This window comes from Hyaena hyaena, unplaced genomic scaffold (genome assembly GCF_003009895.1).
Source record: "Hyaena hyaena isolate Hyena2069 unplaced genomic scaffold, ASM300989v1 scaffold_460, whole genome shotgun sequence".
NCBI classification, from domain to species: Eukaryota; Metazoa; Chordata; class Mammalia; order Carnivora; family Hyaenidae; genus Hyaena; species Hyaena hyaena.
Window position 1 is genome coordinate 1,336,063 of NW_024081091.1, and position 16,348 is coordinate 1,352,410.

The 16,348-nt window shown below is 33.5% G+C and overlaps 1 protein-coding gene across 1 annotated transcript in view; it reads left to right on the forward strand.

Annotated features, from left to right (window-relative positions):
- Positions 1 to 16,348, forward strand: part of GBE1 (1,4-alpha-glucan branching enzyme 1) — a 271,692-nt gene that overhangs the window by 125,631 nt on the left and 129,713 nt on the right. Inside the window, exons 4-7 of the mRNA XM_039253680.1 lie at positions 5,372 to 5,497; positions 6,285 to 6,420; positions 8,560 to 8,650; positions 12,305 to 12,514. Of these exons, the coding sequence (XP_039109611.1) occupies positions 5,372 to 5,497; positions 6,285 to 6,420; positions 8,560 to 8,650; positions 12,305 to 12,514 (563 nt within the window). The remainder of the gene's footprint in view (positions 1 to 5,371; positions 5,498 to 6,284; positions 6,421 to 8,559; positions 8,651 to 12,304; positions 12,515 to 16,348) is intronic.

Consider the following 16,348-nt stretch of genomic DNA (forward strand, 5'->3'; position numbering starts at 1 on the left):
TATATAATCTTGGTGAATCTTAAAACTGATCCAAGTAGGAAGAACAAACAAACAAAACTGAAAAAAAAGTATACTCCTACGTCATTTTTTCAAAAATGATTAGTAGTAAAACTTTTGTTGAATTAAAACGAGATTTAAAAACTTTTAAAAATATATTGAGCTATTTTAAAGTTTTAAGAATTATATCTATTCATTTAAAATAATGTTTATACTATGTTATTTTTATATATTAAAACATTTCTTCAGGATTCTGCTCACTGGTAGAATCATCACATTCTCCTCTGGAGTATCACTTATTTTCCTACTTAATTATGAATGGTGATTACTTTTTCTAATAATTTATCTTCTTTATTTTTATTCCATGCACTTCTAAAAATTACTTGAGAATAAATTGCAATATATTTTCTATGTATATATGTACACTTCTCTTTCTGTGTGTGTGTGTGTGTGTGTGTGTGTGTGTGTGTATTTCGGTAACATTTTAAACACATAGGGACAGAATACTGATAATCATCATGGCACATTGGTATGGCTATAACAATTGTTACATATATAGATATATAGACATGTCAACATATGTAATATATCAATATATTTTATTTATATTTTTATATGTAATATTAATTTAGATGTTCTATGAATTAGAGATAATTTAAAGGTGGAGATAACATTGCTTTATAATTTAGAAATGAATTTGCTTGGTTATTTAACTTGTACACCATTAAATAGTTTTTAAAATTTTCTTTACATATATACATATACATATATACGTATATATACACATATATACATGCATACAGAGAGAGAGAGAGCAAGAGAGGGGGAAGAGTAGAGAGAGGGAGAGATAGAATCTTAAGCAGGTTTTGCACAGTCACCACAGACACCATCATGGAGCTCAAACTTATGAAGTGTGAGATCATGACCTGAGCCAATTGACAAGATTCAGATGCTTAACCAACACAGGTGCCTCACTAAATGATTATTTTTATTAATATATTTTAAATTAACCCCCTTGTAAACTTTTTTTTAAAGGAAAGGTTTATTACATAGTTGCAATTTTAGTAGTGTAATTTGGGCAAAGTGAATTATAATATTCAACATGTGTGCCTTTTCTCTTGGTCTTCAACGTATTCATTCATGAATCCCATAGTTACATTCAATACCATTCTCCAGAGTATGCTAACACTTCCCCTGTTTTTATAAGCAGTTGTTGACCACCTGAAGAGCATGTTATGTCAGTAATTCTCCAATCCAAAAGAACATTATTCTCTGTCAAGAAGCATTTCAAAAGACATTCCTAGAATGAATGAATACACACACACACACACACACACACACACACACACACACCACACACACACATTTTTTAAAGATCCTTACTGTTTTACCAAACTGTTTCTTATATTGTTTATCAGTTGTAAATGACATTTGCTAAATAAAAGTTGACTGCATATAGTCAGTAAGTCAATTTGGCTTTTGCACAGGTAGAGGTTTCTTTCATATACTTGTTTGTTTAGTAACATCTTTTGATGGCAGCTTCCCAAAGTTCAAAGAGATAATTTGGCTTATTAAGAACCGAGGGGCACTTGGGTGGCTCAGTTGGTTAAGTGTTTGACTTTGGCTCAGGTCATGATCCCATGGTTCGTGGGTTCGAGCCCCACATTGGGCTCTGTGCTGACAGCTAGCTCAGAACCTGGAGCCTATTTCAGATTCTGTATCTCCCTCTCTGACCCTCCTCTGCCCATTCTGTCTCTCTCTCTCTCTCTCAGAAATAAAATAAAATAAAATAAAATAAATAAAATAAATAAAATAAAACTGAGCCTGATAGTATTTTTATCATCTAACAAAATGTTATAATTTTTTAAAATATCTATTTCCCCTATAAAAAGTTCATCATTATATTTTCATTAGCATATTTCTTTAAAGTAATTTGATACAGTTTTTGGAGTTCTGTCTTTGACATTGTGTCAATATATTTAAGATACATAATAATATATGCAACTTGAATAGCACAGTTCCACAAATGTGTATGCAGTTATATAAATGTATTCACAGTCCTTATTTGTTTTTGATCAACAAAGTTATGTAAATAAAATGAAGTGATATATAGAAACTGCTAATAAAAGCTGCTAATACTCTATCCATAGCCAACTTTCTAAATATTTTATTTTTCTATTTGTTTTAATACTTTAGTCCATGGGTTTGTATGCATTTATATTCGGAAGCTGCAGTACATTCTTTTTCATAACTTGAAAGAATATTCTTACAACATTCAGTATAATTCAGTGCTATAGTTTTTACAACTATACGTTATTCAGTCATTCACTTTTTGCCAATAAAAGTAACATGAAGGTCAGTAGACAAGAATGTAGTTCTTTGGACACATCTCTGATTACTTCCAGGGCAAAGTTCTATAACTAGAATTGCTGAGTCATTGAGAATTAAAAAAAAAAAAAATTAAGCATATTGCCAAATTGCTCTTCAAAGCTTTTATACTATTTTACACTTAAACTAGCAGTGTATAGTACTTTTAATTTGGTAGTCTTAAGAGAATTCTTATACTTCAGCTGTTAGACTTATTATCCTTGAAAGATCAATCTGGCTATCTCTTTTCAGTTTGCTATATAGCATATGCTATTTTGAAGTTACAAATTAAGTAATGTAAAGTATTATCATCTAAAAAATCTTTTATCTGAATCTGAACTCATGAGAATGAAAATCTAGGTATTGCACCTCCCCAAATGTGTGCAAAATTTAGTCCAGAAAGAGTATATTCTTTATTCTATTGGAACATTACTCAAGTTAGATTTAGGTTTTTTATAATACTCTCAGCTGATTACCACAATTTAAGGACAGCAAATGAAAAACAAGGTGAGGTGGCTTCTACAGGTGAGTTATTAGGAAAATCTGAAGTACTGTAAGAAAGAAGCCTGCAAATTAGGGGCCTAAAGAAGAGAGAGATTTGTTTACCTTTTATGTAGTGATCATAGATAAGTGTTTCAGATTTGATGAGAAGCGTTGCTTTACATATCATTGAGGGACCTAGGATATGATTCTGTTACTGAAAAGGAAAAAGGCAATTGGATATTTAAAAATTTCTCCCCTAAAAAACAATACTAATAGAAAAGGCTGTTAGCAAAGGAAGAAATAGAACTTTTGGAAACAATAATATAGAGGTCACTCAGTGAATGATTAAATAATCCTTTGTTAGGTATAGAGTTTGATTTGACCCTACCTACAAGCTTACTTCTTATCACTATTTCGTGGAACCTGACAGAATGCACAGGACTCCTGGGTCAGAGACAAATGATTTTATTAGTCACAGCACAGTAAACAGTATGAGCATCATATTTACATTGATTCTGTTTGTCTTCAAATCCCATGGGTGATACCACATGGTCCAGATGGATGCTGCTAACAGAATTGGTTTGCCTCATAGCTCAGGAACGTTCATCGTGGGGAATCCATTCTTTTATAGCAAGCAATAAGCAAGCCTGTTCTGTATCTTCAAGGGAGACATTATCTCATTCCTCAGGGTTGCATGCTACAAGCACAACTCTGAGAAATGACTTCTTGTCAATAACTGTCAGGATTTTGTATTCTTATCCTACCCAGCAAAATATGTCGGAATATCAGAGACCCATGGAGGGACTGGTCCTTTCAACACAGTAGCCTCTGAAGACATGTGTACAAGCAAATTAATGTTCTTAAGAATGAAAATTATATTCAGCATGAGGAGATTCTTAATGTGCTCTACTTAAGTTTCAAACATTCTCTCTGCCAGCAATCACCTTCACAAATAATTATGTGTTCATGATCTTCCTTTACAGGGTCTGTGGAGCCATTTTCCTAAAGAGAGAAAAGATAGATGGGGGTATTGTGCAGAGTGCTTTTTATTGAAAACTGAATTCTAATATTTTACTTCCCCATACCTTATACTCAGTTGATGAGTGAGAAAAAGTAATATGCCTTAAGCATATTACTATTATATATTATACCAGTAATTCAGGTGGCTCAAGGGACATATTTTTTTGGGGATGAAATACTACTGAAGTGGATTAATCCTATTCATTCATCTTTTTGTGATTATGATTTGAATGATAGAAATATTTAGCTGTCTTGGGCTTCAATAAGTGGGTATAAAATAATGAAGGAGAAAGAATTTTGTTTGTGTAAGTTAGACATTCCTTATTGTTGTTCACCTGCCCCTTCCATCGTAAATCAAGATTTATTATGATTTTTTTGGTATCTGTAGGAAGTGCTGTAATTACGTCTTAAGAGAAGGAAGTGAGTATCAGAGGCTCTGTGTTCAGCTTTTGGCTCTGCTACTCGGTGACTCTGGGTGTTTTGGCAACTCAATCTCACTTGATATTTAGGTTATAAAGTTTCCCTAGAATCAAATAAGGTATGATGATGAAAGTTCTTTCTAAACTGTAGAGTATTATACAAATATTTAATTTCTAATAATTATGCACACTAGACTTTTTACTATTACTATATTCTCTCTCAGTGCTAATGGCATAGCTCCTAATCTGCACATTTTTTATCATAGTATGCCATCTTTTAGAAGGTTTAATTAAAAAAAATTTAAGTTACCGTTTCAATCACATGGAAACTCTGCTCATATGACTCACTTTGTTATCTAACTATGTTAATCAATTCAAAGTCCTTTATTCAGTATCATCTCTAAAAGGGTAGATTTTGATTTTATTGATTTATTAATTATTGATAATAATAGTGGTTCTATTGACAAATATAACAATGGATGGTTAAAAGAGGAAATTATTGGTTTTATACGGTAAAGCCTTCTTGGAATAGGGTGTAGAAGTTGAAAATGGTGGAAAATATTTGCAGGGTGGTATCTGTGTGTATGTATGTATGTATGTGCACAATACAAATGCTAATCAAAACCCATTTTTCTCCGTAGTTTCTTGAAAATGTTATGATTGGTATAAAAATATGCAAGAGATAGCAATATAGCTCATTGCTTTTTTTTTTAATACAGTAGGATTATGTCCTCCTGTTGATTAACTTATTGACAGTAGCTTCCAAATAATATTCTTGTATTTTTACTATCTATTTTATGTTTACTTTAATTAAGCACTCTAATGGTTGGTTGGCAATGATGGATATTGCCAGAGAATCATAAAATATTTAAGCTGGAATCGACTTTAAGTATCATGTACTATAACAGATGAGAAAGTAAAGTTCACGGAATTTAAACATTTTTAAGGTCACACATCAGTGTGGTAGTTTAGATTTTTAAGTCCATTCCTCCTTTTCTTACTTATAGCAGTACTCATAAACTCTTATGCATTATTTTAGAGTTTCCAAAGTATTTTAAAGCAATAACATCTCATTCTCTTTTTAGGTAGTTATTAGGAGTAAAAGTGGAGAGATCTTGTATCGTATTTCACCATGGGCGAAGTATGTGACTCGTGAAGGTGATAATGTGAATTATGATTGGATACACTGGGATCCGGAACACCCATATAAAGTGAGAACAACAAATCTTTAAATAAATGCTTGTTCCAATATTTCTAGGAAAATTAATTTTTACTTTTATAACTTTTATAATAATGTTCAACATCTCTCTTCTCTGCCAGTTTTATATTTTACATCATAATGTACCCAATATGCTGTACACATATCAGAGTCCATCATCTGTAGCCAGTAAAATATAGTAGTGAGTTCTTGTTTTTTCATGTGTTTCTAAGGTTAGGAGGGAAAAAGAAAACTAACCCTCTACATGCTGACCTGTAAGGTTACTGCTTTTTTTTTTTTTTAACTACAATTTTTGTTTCATCATGGAATCCTCAGTGAAGTGATATTTCTCATTGTCATGAGTTTGAAGCAGGATCAATATCCTTAAGAACATGGAATAGGGAAAATACCTCATGAATATATTATTTATGGTTATTTTCAAGGTTTATATGTATGTTTGAACTCACTTTTCTGTCTTTAAGTTATTGGAGCACATTCATAAATGCATTGCATTTAATAATTATGTACGCATCTTAAGCTCTTACGTTTTCTCTAAGGCTCAATGATAAAGTGTAAACCATTACATGATTACTCTTTTGAAACAGATCCATTAACATGATCCTAAAAAGGAATTTCTTTTCAAGAGAAAATTTAATGGATGTAACCAATTGCCTTTTATATGCAAAAACGTTCCAAACTATTTGACTGAGTTGATTCACCATTTCATTTAACATGCTTAATCAGATAGTATCATACCTGCATTTCTGATCTTATTCTTTATGTACTTTTATGTTCTGTAGTTTAAGCATTCCAGACCAAAGAAGCCAAGAGGTCTAAGAATTTATGAATCTCATGTGGGAATTTCTTCCTATGAAGGAAAAATAGCTTCTTATAAACATTTTACATGCAATGTACTACCAAGAATCAAAGACCTTGGTAAGTAATAACTGTGATTTTTATTCAGATAAAATTTTAATGAGTCTGTTCTCTTATTAGAAAAGCTAATTACAAGTGTCTTTTTTGTGTGTGTTAAGAGATTAAATATGTAATAGAAATGCATTTTATTTTAGGCTTCTCAAATTGCCCTGTAATAGTGATAGCATAGAAAAGAGAAATGGAATAAGATAGAGCGTAGGAATTCAAGATACTATTCCAATTTCAATTTTAAGTAATGTGAACTGATGGCTTCCAAATTGTAGATAAATATGTAAGCATAATTACTTTTCTACAGGAGAGAACTTTTATCAGTTTAAGTAGTCATTGATTATAGCCTGTTCATTTTCTGTTAGGGAAAAAAATCATAATTTTAGGGTTACTGGAACCCACTTTGTATCAGAATCTAAGTATATATGTCTCCAGTCTGGATGACTTATTTGACAAATATTTATGGTGCATCTTCTTTCTGAGATATATCGTTCTAGATATTTGTGTGTTGGAGTGTAATGACACAGATCCTTGTCTTCATGGGAACAACCAGGAGAGTTAATAGTGTACTGCTGAATTATTGATTCAGTATGCTTTAAGTTTGTTATTTTTCTTTTATAGGTAATGCCTTTTTATCATTTCACAGCATATTAGCACCTGCTCCAACAGCTAGGCAGGAAGATAAAGTACATTTAATTATTCTGCTTCTGGTAGGCAGTCCAAACTTTGGCTAGAAGAAAGGTTAACAACTCACTGTTAAAGTTTTTGGTTGTACCTGGATCTTAATTATCTGTGATAGTGAAGTCAGATTCGAGAAGCCAAAATCAATTAAATGTATGAAGAATTGAATGTTAATTATATTTAATAGATATTATATTTAAATTGTTATGTTTGAGATATGCTGCCATTTCATACTGTAATACATTGTTTATGACCCAGATCTTGCAGAAGGTTTGACAGAGGAAGGATTCTCTTGTTCTGATCATTGTGCTTGAGTTGAATAGCCCAGTACTTGGAACATAAATGAATCAAAGAATGAGTAACGCCATAAAATGAATAATAAAAACTATAAATTGATACTTAATCATGAATGTTTTTATTTTATAATAGAGAAATAAACTACGAACTCTGTATTTTGTTATAAGATATATAATTGATATATGCTATCCAAGCAGCAGTTTATATATATATCTCTATCATGATAGAGATATGATAAAGTGAATGAGATTGTTTTTACAATGAAAAAGCCAGCAATAATAACTTCTCAGCAGATTATGAACTATAGTTTATGCTCTTCTTTAACCATGAATCTCTAGTTCGGAATGCGACTTTGCAATTCTTCCAAAATTAATTATGTACTAAATAAACTACATGCATGAGAAGCTATATTGACATTAATTGGCGTTTGAGAACAAAATATTTTCTATGTGTGTTAGAGAAATGCAGCTTTCAAACCAGCCAAATCATAAATAAAAATGTTGCCAAATTTGAAGAAAAAAATATTTAGTTATATTTTTAAAGATCAAAAATTTCTTCTTCTTTGATTGTTGGCCTACATTAAAAATATGTTAGTAAATGGTTTTAAGGTTCTGTGTGCCCATGCGTGCACACATACAACTCTGGAGCACTTGTATAGGTAGAAGAATTAATGCTGGCTTTGTAAAGCTGCTGAGTAGAAATGTGGATTTCCTGGCTATCTTACGTTACACTGTAGAAATAATTGAAACATAAAGAAAAAGGTAAAATAAAAAGTATATGGCATGCAACTGGTTACTTTTATTTAGCTTTCATAATCTTCACTATGAATATTACAAGTGCAACTGAAGTTTAGCATATGTAGATTGCCATCTTTAATATTCTAAAGTCAAATTAAGAGTATATTTGCATATCATTTATTACTTGTTAAAATGAAGACATTTCAAATAGCTAGTTAGAGGACCACTCTCAAGAACTAACTGTCCGATTTTGTGTTAGAAGGTCAGACAAGTCAAAGATGTTAAAGTAGTAGAGCTTTTCAAAGTGATCAAATCCTTTGTTTGTAAATGATATGATGTAAAATGTAATGTCCTTAGAACAAGGATGCTGTTTTTATATTTTTTCATTTCTTTTTTTAAATATTGCTTTTAATCTCTACTACCTTTCCCTGTATAGGCTACAACTGCATTCAGATGATGGCAATCATGGAGCATGCTTACTATGCCAGTTTTGGGTACCAGATCACAAGCTTCTTTGCAGCTTCAAGGTAAAATGAAAGTCTCAATAATAACCATTTTTTATTTGAGAAAAAAAATAAAAGGAATTTTTATATTTCATATGATGTTGTTTTGTAACCTATTTGGGAGTTAACAGAAGCTATCTTTTTTTTTTTTTTTTTTTTAACTACAATCATAGATCCATTTCTCATCAAGCCTTAGATACTGGCCATGATTCAACATTACTTTTCATGAAATGATTTCTGTTAAAGAATATTCAGTTAATGTGCTGAAATTGTTATGCATTTGGAGGCCCGAGCCTCAGTCAGAAAATCATGCCTCACGGAAGTCATTATTGCCAGAGCTCACATCCTTTACTGGAAAGAGATTGACTCATATAGGAATGTGACAGAAGGCTCTTGCATAGGACATATTACTGCCCATAGAAGGATTATCCTTCTTTCTAGGCTAAAATCCAAGGAATGTGGATCTGTGGGCAGAAAGACACCAAGGAGTACTATGTAATTGAAGAGATATTGACCTGAATGATTGTAAGTTAAACATGCCCAACATTTTCTCCATCTCATGGAGCTTATGCTGTTGTGGCTTATAGACATCAATTCAATAATCATACATACTGATTTCATATAGACATCAATCTAATAAACATACATACTGATTTCTATCTGTGTAAAAGCTAAGAAGAAAATGATGGTGCTATAAGAGCCTAGAATGAGGGGTCTGATCAGTTTAGGTTAGATCAGAACTGATGTTGGGACTGAGATATAAAACAAAAGTAAGAGTGAACTGGAGGGAAGAGTAAAGTAATAATAAGGAGATAGTTTTCCAGGCATAGAGAAAAGAGACCGATCCTTTTACCTGTTTCTCCTTATAGTAAATATAGTGAATAAATTACCTGTATTTATCATCTCTAAATCTTTCATTCTTCTCCTTTCTTGAACTCTTTCTGAGTAGGCTCTTCACCTCTTCATTGAAATTGCTTTTGTCAAGTGTACTGATGACCTCTACACTGTTAAGTCCAATGATCAGCTGTTATCCCACTTGAACTGTCAGCATTTGGCACAATTAGTTACTTGTACCTTGTTTGGACATTTTTCTTTCCTCGGTTTTGAGGAAAACGGTTATTCTCCTGTTGGTATATTTCCTATCTCTTTGCTGCCATTTTTAAAATTTCCTTTGCCTTTTCTTACCACTAAATATTGGACCTTCCAGTGTTCAGCCCTTGGTTCCATTCTCTTCTGTATATGTTTGATGTACATTGAGGGTCTCATCAAGTCTCATCCATTCTTATGCCTTAAATACACTTTACATTATACTGGACTCTTCCCTTTCTGTACCTATCTATACTCAGCTATCATAAAACCTAACCACCTGTAACTTCAAAATGTATCCTAAATCTGGTTTCTTCAGTTGCTACCACCCTGTTCCAAGTTGCCATTATCTATAACCTGGCTTATCTCAATACCCTTTTAACTAGTCTCTTTGTTTTTTCTTGTTCTTCCATCCCTTCCCAAGCCTTCTCTCCCTCCATTTACATGGGCTGCTTTCTCCACGGTGAATTGACTAACCATTTAAAAATAAAAGTCAGATCTGGGGCATCTGGGTGGCTCAGTCAGTTAAGCGTCTGACTTTGGCTCGGGTCATGATCTCGTGGTTTGTGAGTTCGAGCCCCACATCAGGCTCTGTGCCGACAGCTTGGATCCTGGAGCTTGCTTTGAATTCTGTTTATCATTCTCTCTCTGCTTCTCCCCCATTTGTGCTCTGTCTCTCTCTGTCTCTCAAAAGATAAGTTAAAAATATGTAAAAAAAAAAAAAAAAAAAAAAAAAAAAAGATCATTTCTCTCTCTTGCTCAGAACCCACTAATGATTCCCTATCTCTTTCAGTATAAAAGTCAAAGGCTTTATATTGGCCCATAAGACCCCATGTGTTCTGGGTCTTGGTTGATTCTCTGGGCTCATCTCTTTATTAATCATTCCATTCTGGCTACCCTAGCCTATTTGCTGTTCTTCCAGTGTTCCTAGTTTATTAGATTATCTCTGTCCCCAGTGTCCTTTTTGTCTGGACATCCTATCTTTTACATATTCAAACACCTTGCTCCTTTCTTCTTTTGGGTCTTTACTTGAACACTGCTTTCTTCATGAAACTCACCGATAACCCTGTTTAGAATAGCACACCTGCCATTTCCACCAGTGGCTTTGCTTCACTTCTCTTTAGAAAAGTTATTGCTATCTGACATCCCCCATGGTTTGCTTGTTTATTTGTAGTCCTCCAATCCTCCAACTAGAATATAAATTCCATAAGGGCAGTGATATTTATTTTGTTCACTGCTGAATCTCAGAGCATAGACAATTCCGGGACACATGGTAGATGGCTTAATAAGTATTTGTTGAAAAAAACAAATGAATGAAAGAAGTTTTAAGGCTATTTACTGAACATGATATTCATTGAGTAGAAAAAGGCTAGGATAAGGAGAGAAAGGGGTAAAGTGTCCTAAATCCAAAATTATTGGAAGGAGCCAGATTAGGCACTGCAGTAGGTCCTGATAATGTCCACAGTCTTCATCCTAAGGATAATGGGAGTACAAGTATGACTTCAGGTAGAGGATGAAATGCTCACATTTTCATTTTTTAAAGATAGTTCTTGCTTCCCAGTGGAGTTGGCTACCAGGAGACCTGCTATATACTAAGCACTATACTGCATCATGGGAAACCAGATAGTAATAACCCCTGCCCTCAAGGAGCATATGGTGTAGTGAAGAAGTGAGATAATAAATAATCAAAAGGGTGATTGGGTGATTATTTACTTAAAAGGTAAAGTTGATGCTGTGGAAGGCCAATATTGAGATTTTACATAGGTTAAGAAAAGCCTTCCCTCTTAAAGGAGTGATTTTTGCAGACTAGAAAACTGCTATTAACACAAACATGTGTGCCTGTGAGCTACCCATGTTTTCTACTTGGGTGATGACAAACATGGCACATCCTCTTGGCTTTCTGGCACCTGAAGGCATTCCAATTTGGGAATAAGTAAGTACTGGAGGGATGGCCTCACCCAGGGCACCAAGGACATTCAAAGAAATAGTCCAAGAGCCCACAGCTCCATGCAGTCATATTCACAGGAATGGCCAGGTATATGAACAAGGATTACCCTGTTCACCAGGCAAGATAGGCTTGGGAAAGGAAATCAGAAATTCTGTGTATAGAGAAACAGAATTCACCTACTACTGGGGCACCTGGGTGGCTCAGTTGGTTAAGCATCCGACTTCAGCTCAGCTCATGATATCATGGTTCGTGGGTTCGAGTCCTGATCGGCCTCTGTGCTGACAGCTAAGAGCTTGGAGCCTGCTTCAAATTCTGTGTCTCCCTCTCTCTTTGTCCCTCCCCAGCTCATGCCCTGTCTCTCAAAAACAAGTAAACATTTAAAAGAAAAAAACAATTTGCTACCTACTTACTCAAAATGTGAATTTTCATTGGGATATGAATCTATGTCTAATAGCTGGATTTTAATTATTTTTTATTGAATGCCTTAAACTTTGCTTAATAGGAAATATTATTCCAGTTTGACTTGTAGCTAAGTATTATGTGATACTGAGTTTTCATATATAAAGTATCTTTATACACTCAATGATTGGTTCTTTGATTTAAATATGATATGATTTTGTTTCTGCTTTATTCTTTAACGTTAGCCGTTATGGAACACCTGAAGAGCTAAAAGAACTAGTTGACACAGCTCACTCAATGGGTATTACAGTCCTCTTAGATGTGGTACACAGCCATGCTTCAAAAAATTCAGAAGATGGATTGAATATGTTTGATGGGACAGATTCCTGTTATTTTCATTCCGGACCTAGAGGGAATCATGATCTTTGGGATAGTCGATTGTTTGCCTACTCCAGGTAAGTACATAAAATTTGGACATGTCTTTATTTAAAAAACATTTCAAGGAATATTACTAAATTCATTGTACAGGTAGTCTTTCAGTGGTATATAACTTCTTAAACTGATTTTTAAAAATTGGGTAAGGAATGTTTACCATCCATAGAGAATTTACCTTGTTTTGGATAGCACATGTATTTGTGGTAAGTTGCAATAAATTTCAGCTTTACCAACCTTATGCCATTTAAAACATACTGGCTTTATGGTCATTTAAAAGAATTTATGTGAATAAATCTTTCATATCTAAAAGAATACTTTATGAAATTGAATTAACTATAGCGAATCTCCTTTTAGTAGAAATACATACATTATTTTAAGTGGGCAATTTTGAAAAATTATAATTCATAGTTTGCTATCTTAATGATACTGCCATATTATTTATCACAGCTAAATTACCATAACTTTATTAATACCTAACATTTATTAGTATGTAACATATCAGGTATGATGGCAAGTGTTTTTAGCTATATTAGCTACATGCTTTATTTTATTTATTTTGCATAACAACTCTACTTACACCTGGTAAGTCCTATTGTTAGTACCATGTTACATAAAGGTAAGCTAAGGCTTATTGTTGAAACAATTGAGATTAAACACATCTCTGACTTCTTTCACCATTTATAGAAGGGTGCTTTTGGTGATTAAATCTAAATACCTTAATAGGGCAAAACATTTAAAAAAATCAAAAATACTCTGTATCCATTATTGATTATAAGTGAAAATATAATCAAAATATGCTGCCAGAAATTTAAAAAGGAACAGACTATCAATGTGTAACTAACTTTTTACAATAGATTTTTTCTTTCTTTTTCCATTTATTTAGGTGTTTTTTTTTTTTTTTTGCAAATACTTTATTGTCAAATTGGTTTCCATATAACACCCAGTGCTCATCCCCACAAGTGCCCTCCTCCATGCCCATCACCCCCCTTCCCCTCTCCCCCACCATAGATATTTTTGAAAATATTTAATGAATGTTCTTTTGTATGCTGCATTATACACAAACATACATGTATCTGGAAAACAAGGAGTATAGAAATATGCTTTAGCAAGTACTTTGACAAAATGAAGGTTTCTAATTTTTCAACATAAATTAGATGACTTTCATATGGAGTAAATTGTTTCTCTTTGCTCTTTCCTGAATATTATACATTGTTTTATATTTCATAACTGTATAGGAATCACTCATGCCAGACGAAGGAGCATAACATATGAGAAAAGACATGAAAAGTAGAAGCGGGTGGCAGGGTTCCAGGCCTAGTTTCGGTCTGGAACAAATCGATTAATCATTCTGGTTCTCAGGTTTTTCATTATAAGAAGAAGCCGAGTTTAGGGGCTAATACAATTCCTTTTGTAAAGGTATTTTGTATCTATGTCACCTTTTTGAACATCGCTTTTCATACTATGGATTTATAACAAGTAAAAAGGACTGAGCCCATGCTAATTCTGTGATATAATTCCACTGTTGAGAAAATCTTGAAAAAAAAAAAAAGATTGTGGGCAAGAGATACAATTAATTGAACTGTCTGGTTCATATTTGGATGAATAAGAGTTGACTCTGTACTATAGTACTGTGCCTTATGAAATAAATGCATTAAATGGTTAAATTTTTGTGTTATGACACAATTCTTCTGTAAAACTGTGTCTTTAAAAAGAAAAACTTTGGGGGCGCCTGGGTGGCTTAGTCGGTTAAGCATCCGACTTTCGCTTAGGTCATGATCTCGCGGTTCGTGGGTTCGAGCCCCGCGTCGGGCTCTGTGCTGACTGCCAGCTCAGAGCCTGGAGCCCACTTCGGGACTCCCTCTCTCTCTGAACCCCTGCTCACGCTGTCTCTCTCTCTCTGCTAGAAATAAATAAAATATTAAAAAAAAAAAATAAAAAAAATAAAAAGAAAAACTTTGGGGCACCTGGGTGGCTCAGTTGGTTAAGTGCCAACTTTGGCTCAGGTCATGATCTCATAGTTCATGAGTTCAAGTCTCGCGTCAGGTTCTGTGCTGACAGCTCAGAGCCTGGAGCCCACTTCGGATTCTGTCTCTCCCTCTCTCTCTGCCCTCCCCCGCTCACACTCTGTCTCTCTCTGTCTCTCAAAAATAAATAAGCATTTAAAAAATAAATAAAAAGAAAAACTTTAAGCAGGTGGATTTTTATTTTACAAAATGATTATTTTATTAAAATATTTATTTTAGTGTAGTTTTCTATACCTTGAGCTCTTGTGACCATTAAAAGCTATCCAGTTTTTAAAGAAAAGATATTATACATAACTCTGTTAAAAAACATTTCTATTATAGAAATTAAGACATTTAACATTTTATTTAATACTTGGTTTCTTTTATTACGAAACTATTAACTATTAATCTTTCTCAGGTGCTTTTAGTAAATAATATATAGCATGGTTCTGGCTTATTATTTTTATTATGATCAATTCTTTTGGCTACATTATGTTATATAGGCTTAGTACTTTGTAAATGTAGTTCCATTTAAAATGCATTTTATTATTCTATATGTTCTATTTGACAATACTGTACCTATATTTCCAATTTAATAGTATTAGTATTTTTTTATACAGGTTAATACTATTGGTTATGACATCATTATTATACAATACAGATAAAACCCTACGAAGCCAATTTAAACAATTTAAAGCACAAAATTTAAACAAATAATTGTGTAGTACTTAGATTGCTCAATATATAAAATAGTAAAGATTCTAGGGCTCTTTGAATTATTTTCCTCTACTGTATACAATTGATTAAAAACTGTATTAACAAAATTTATATTAGCTTGATGAAACTTACCAGGATTTGTCTTTTACATTTTCTTCCTTATTTTCTGATTAGTTATAGCATATGTAATGTAACATTGCCTTGGTGCAATACAAAAGCCTTTCTTATAATCAGCGTTCATGTTTAAGTTTTTATTCTGCTCTTTTGGTTATTAATTGCTGCTTAACAAACCAGCTCAAAGTTTAGTAACTTCATATAGTAGCAGTTGGGGCACCTGGCTGGCTTAGCCAGTGGAGCATGAGACTCTTGATTTCTGGGTTGTGAGTTTGGGCCCCATGTTGGGTGTAGGGATTACAGATAACAGAAATGTTTATTTTGCTTCCAGACATGCACTTTGGGTATAGCTAAAGAGGACAGCTCTTCCTTTCTGCGTGTCATGTCAGTTGGAGTGGCTCAATTAAACGGTAGAGCAGCCACTTTTTTTAAGGATGGTTCATTCACATGACTGACAGTTGGTACTACTGACTGTCAGCTAGGAGCTCAGTCACGACTGTGGGCCAAAGGGCCTCAGTTCCTCTTCTTGTAGCCTACTGCACAGGCTACTTGGACTTTCTTACAATAGTGAATTACCAAATAACAGGGCATTCAGGCTGCCATTTCTTATGGTCTGGATCTAGAAGCTGACACAGCATCATTTCTGCTATAAACTATATAGGTTGAACAGTTACAGATTTAAGGGACATGAGCTTTAAAGAATTTTAGTTTTAAAATACCCGTATCTAACAAGTTTTGACCATACAAAATGAAAATGCTGTTTCACAAATTCAAAAACATTTTGAAATACCTGTCTATGTGGCAATATTTTTTCAGCTGTATTTCTGTGATAGAGTTTTGTCTGAAATAGGCATTTAAAATTTTTTTTTTAATGTTTACTCATTTTTGAGAGACAGAGTACAAGCCGGGGGAGGGGCAGAAAGAGGGAAACAGAATCTGAAGCAGGCTCCAGGCTCTGAGCTGTCAGCAGAGTCTGATGTGGGGCTCAAACACACAAACTGAGCTACCCAGGTGCCCCTG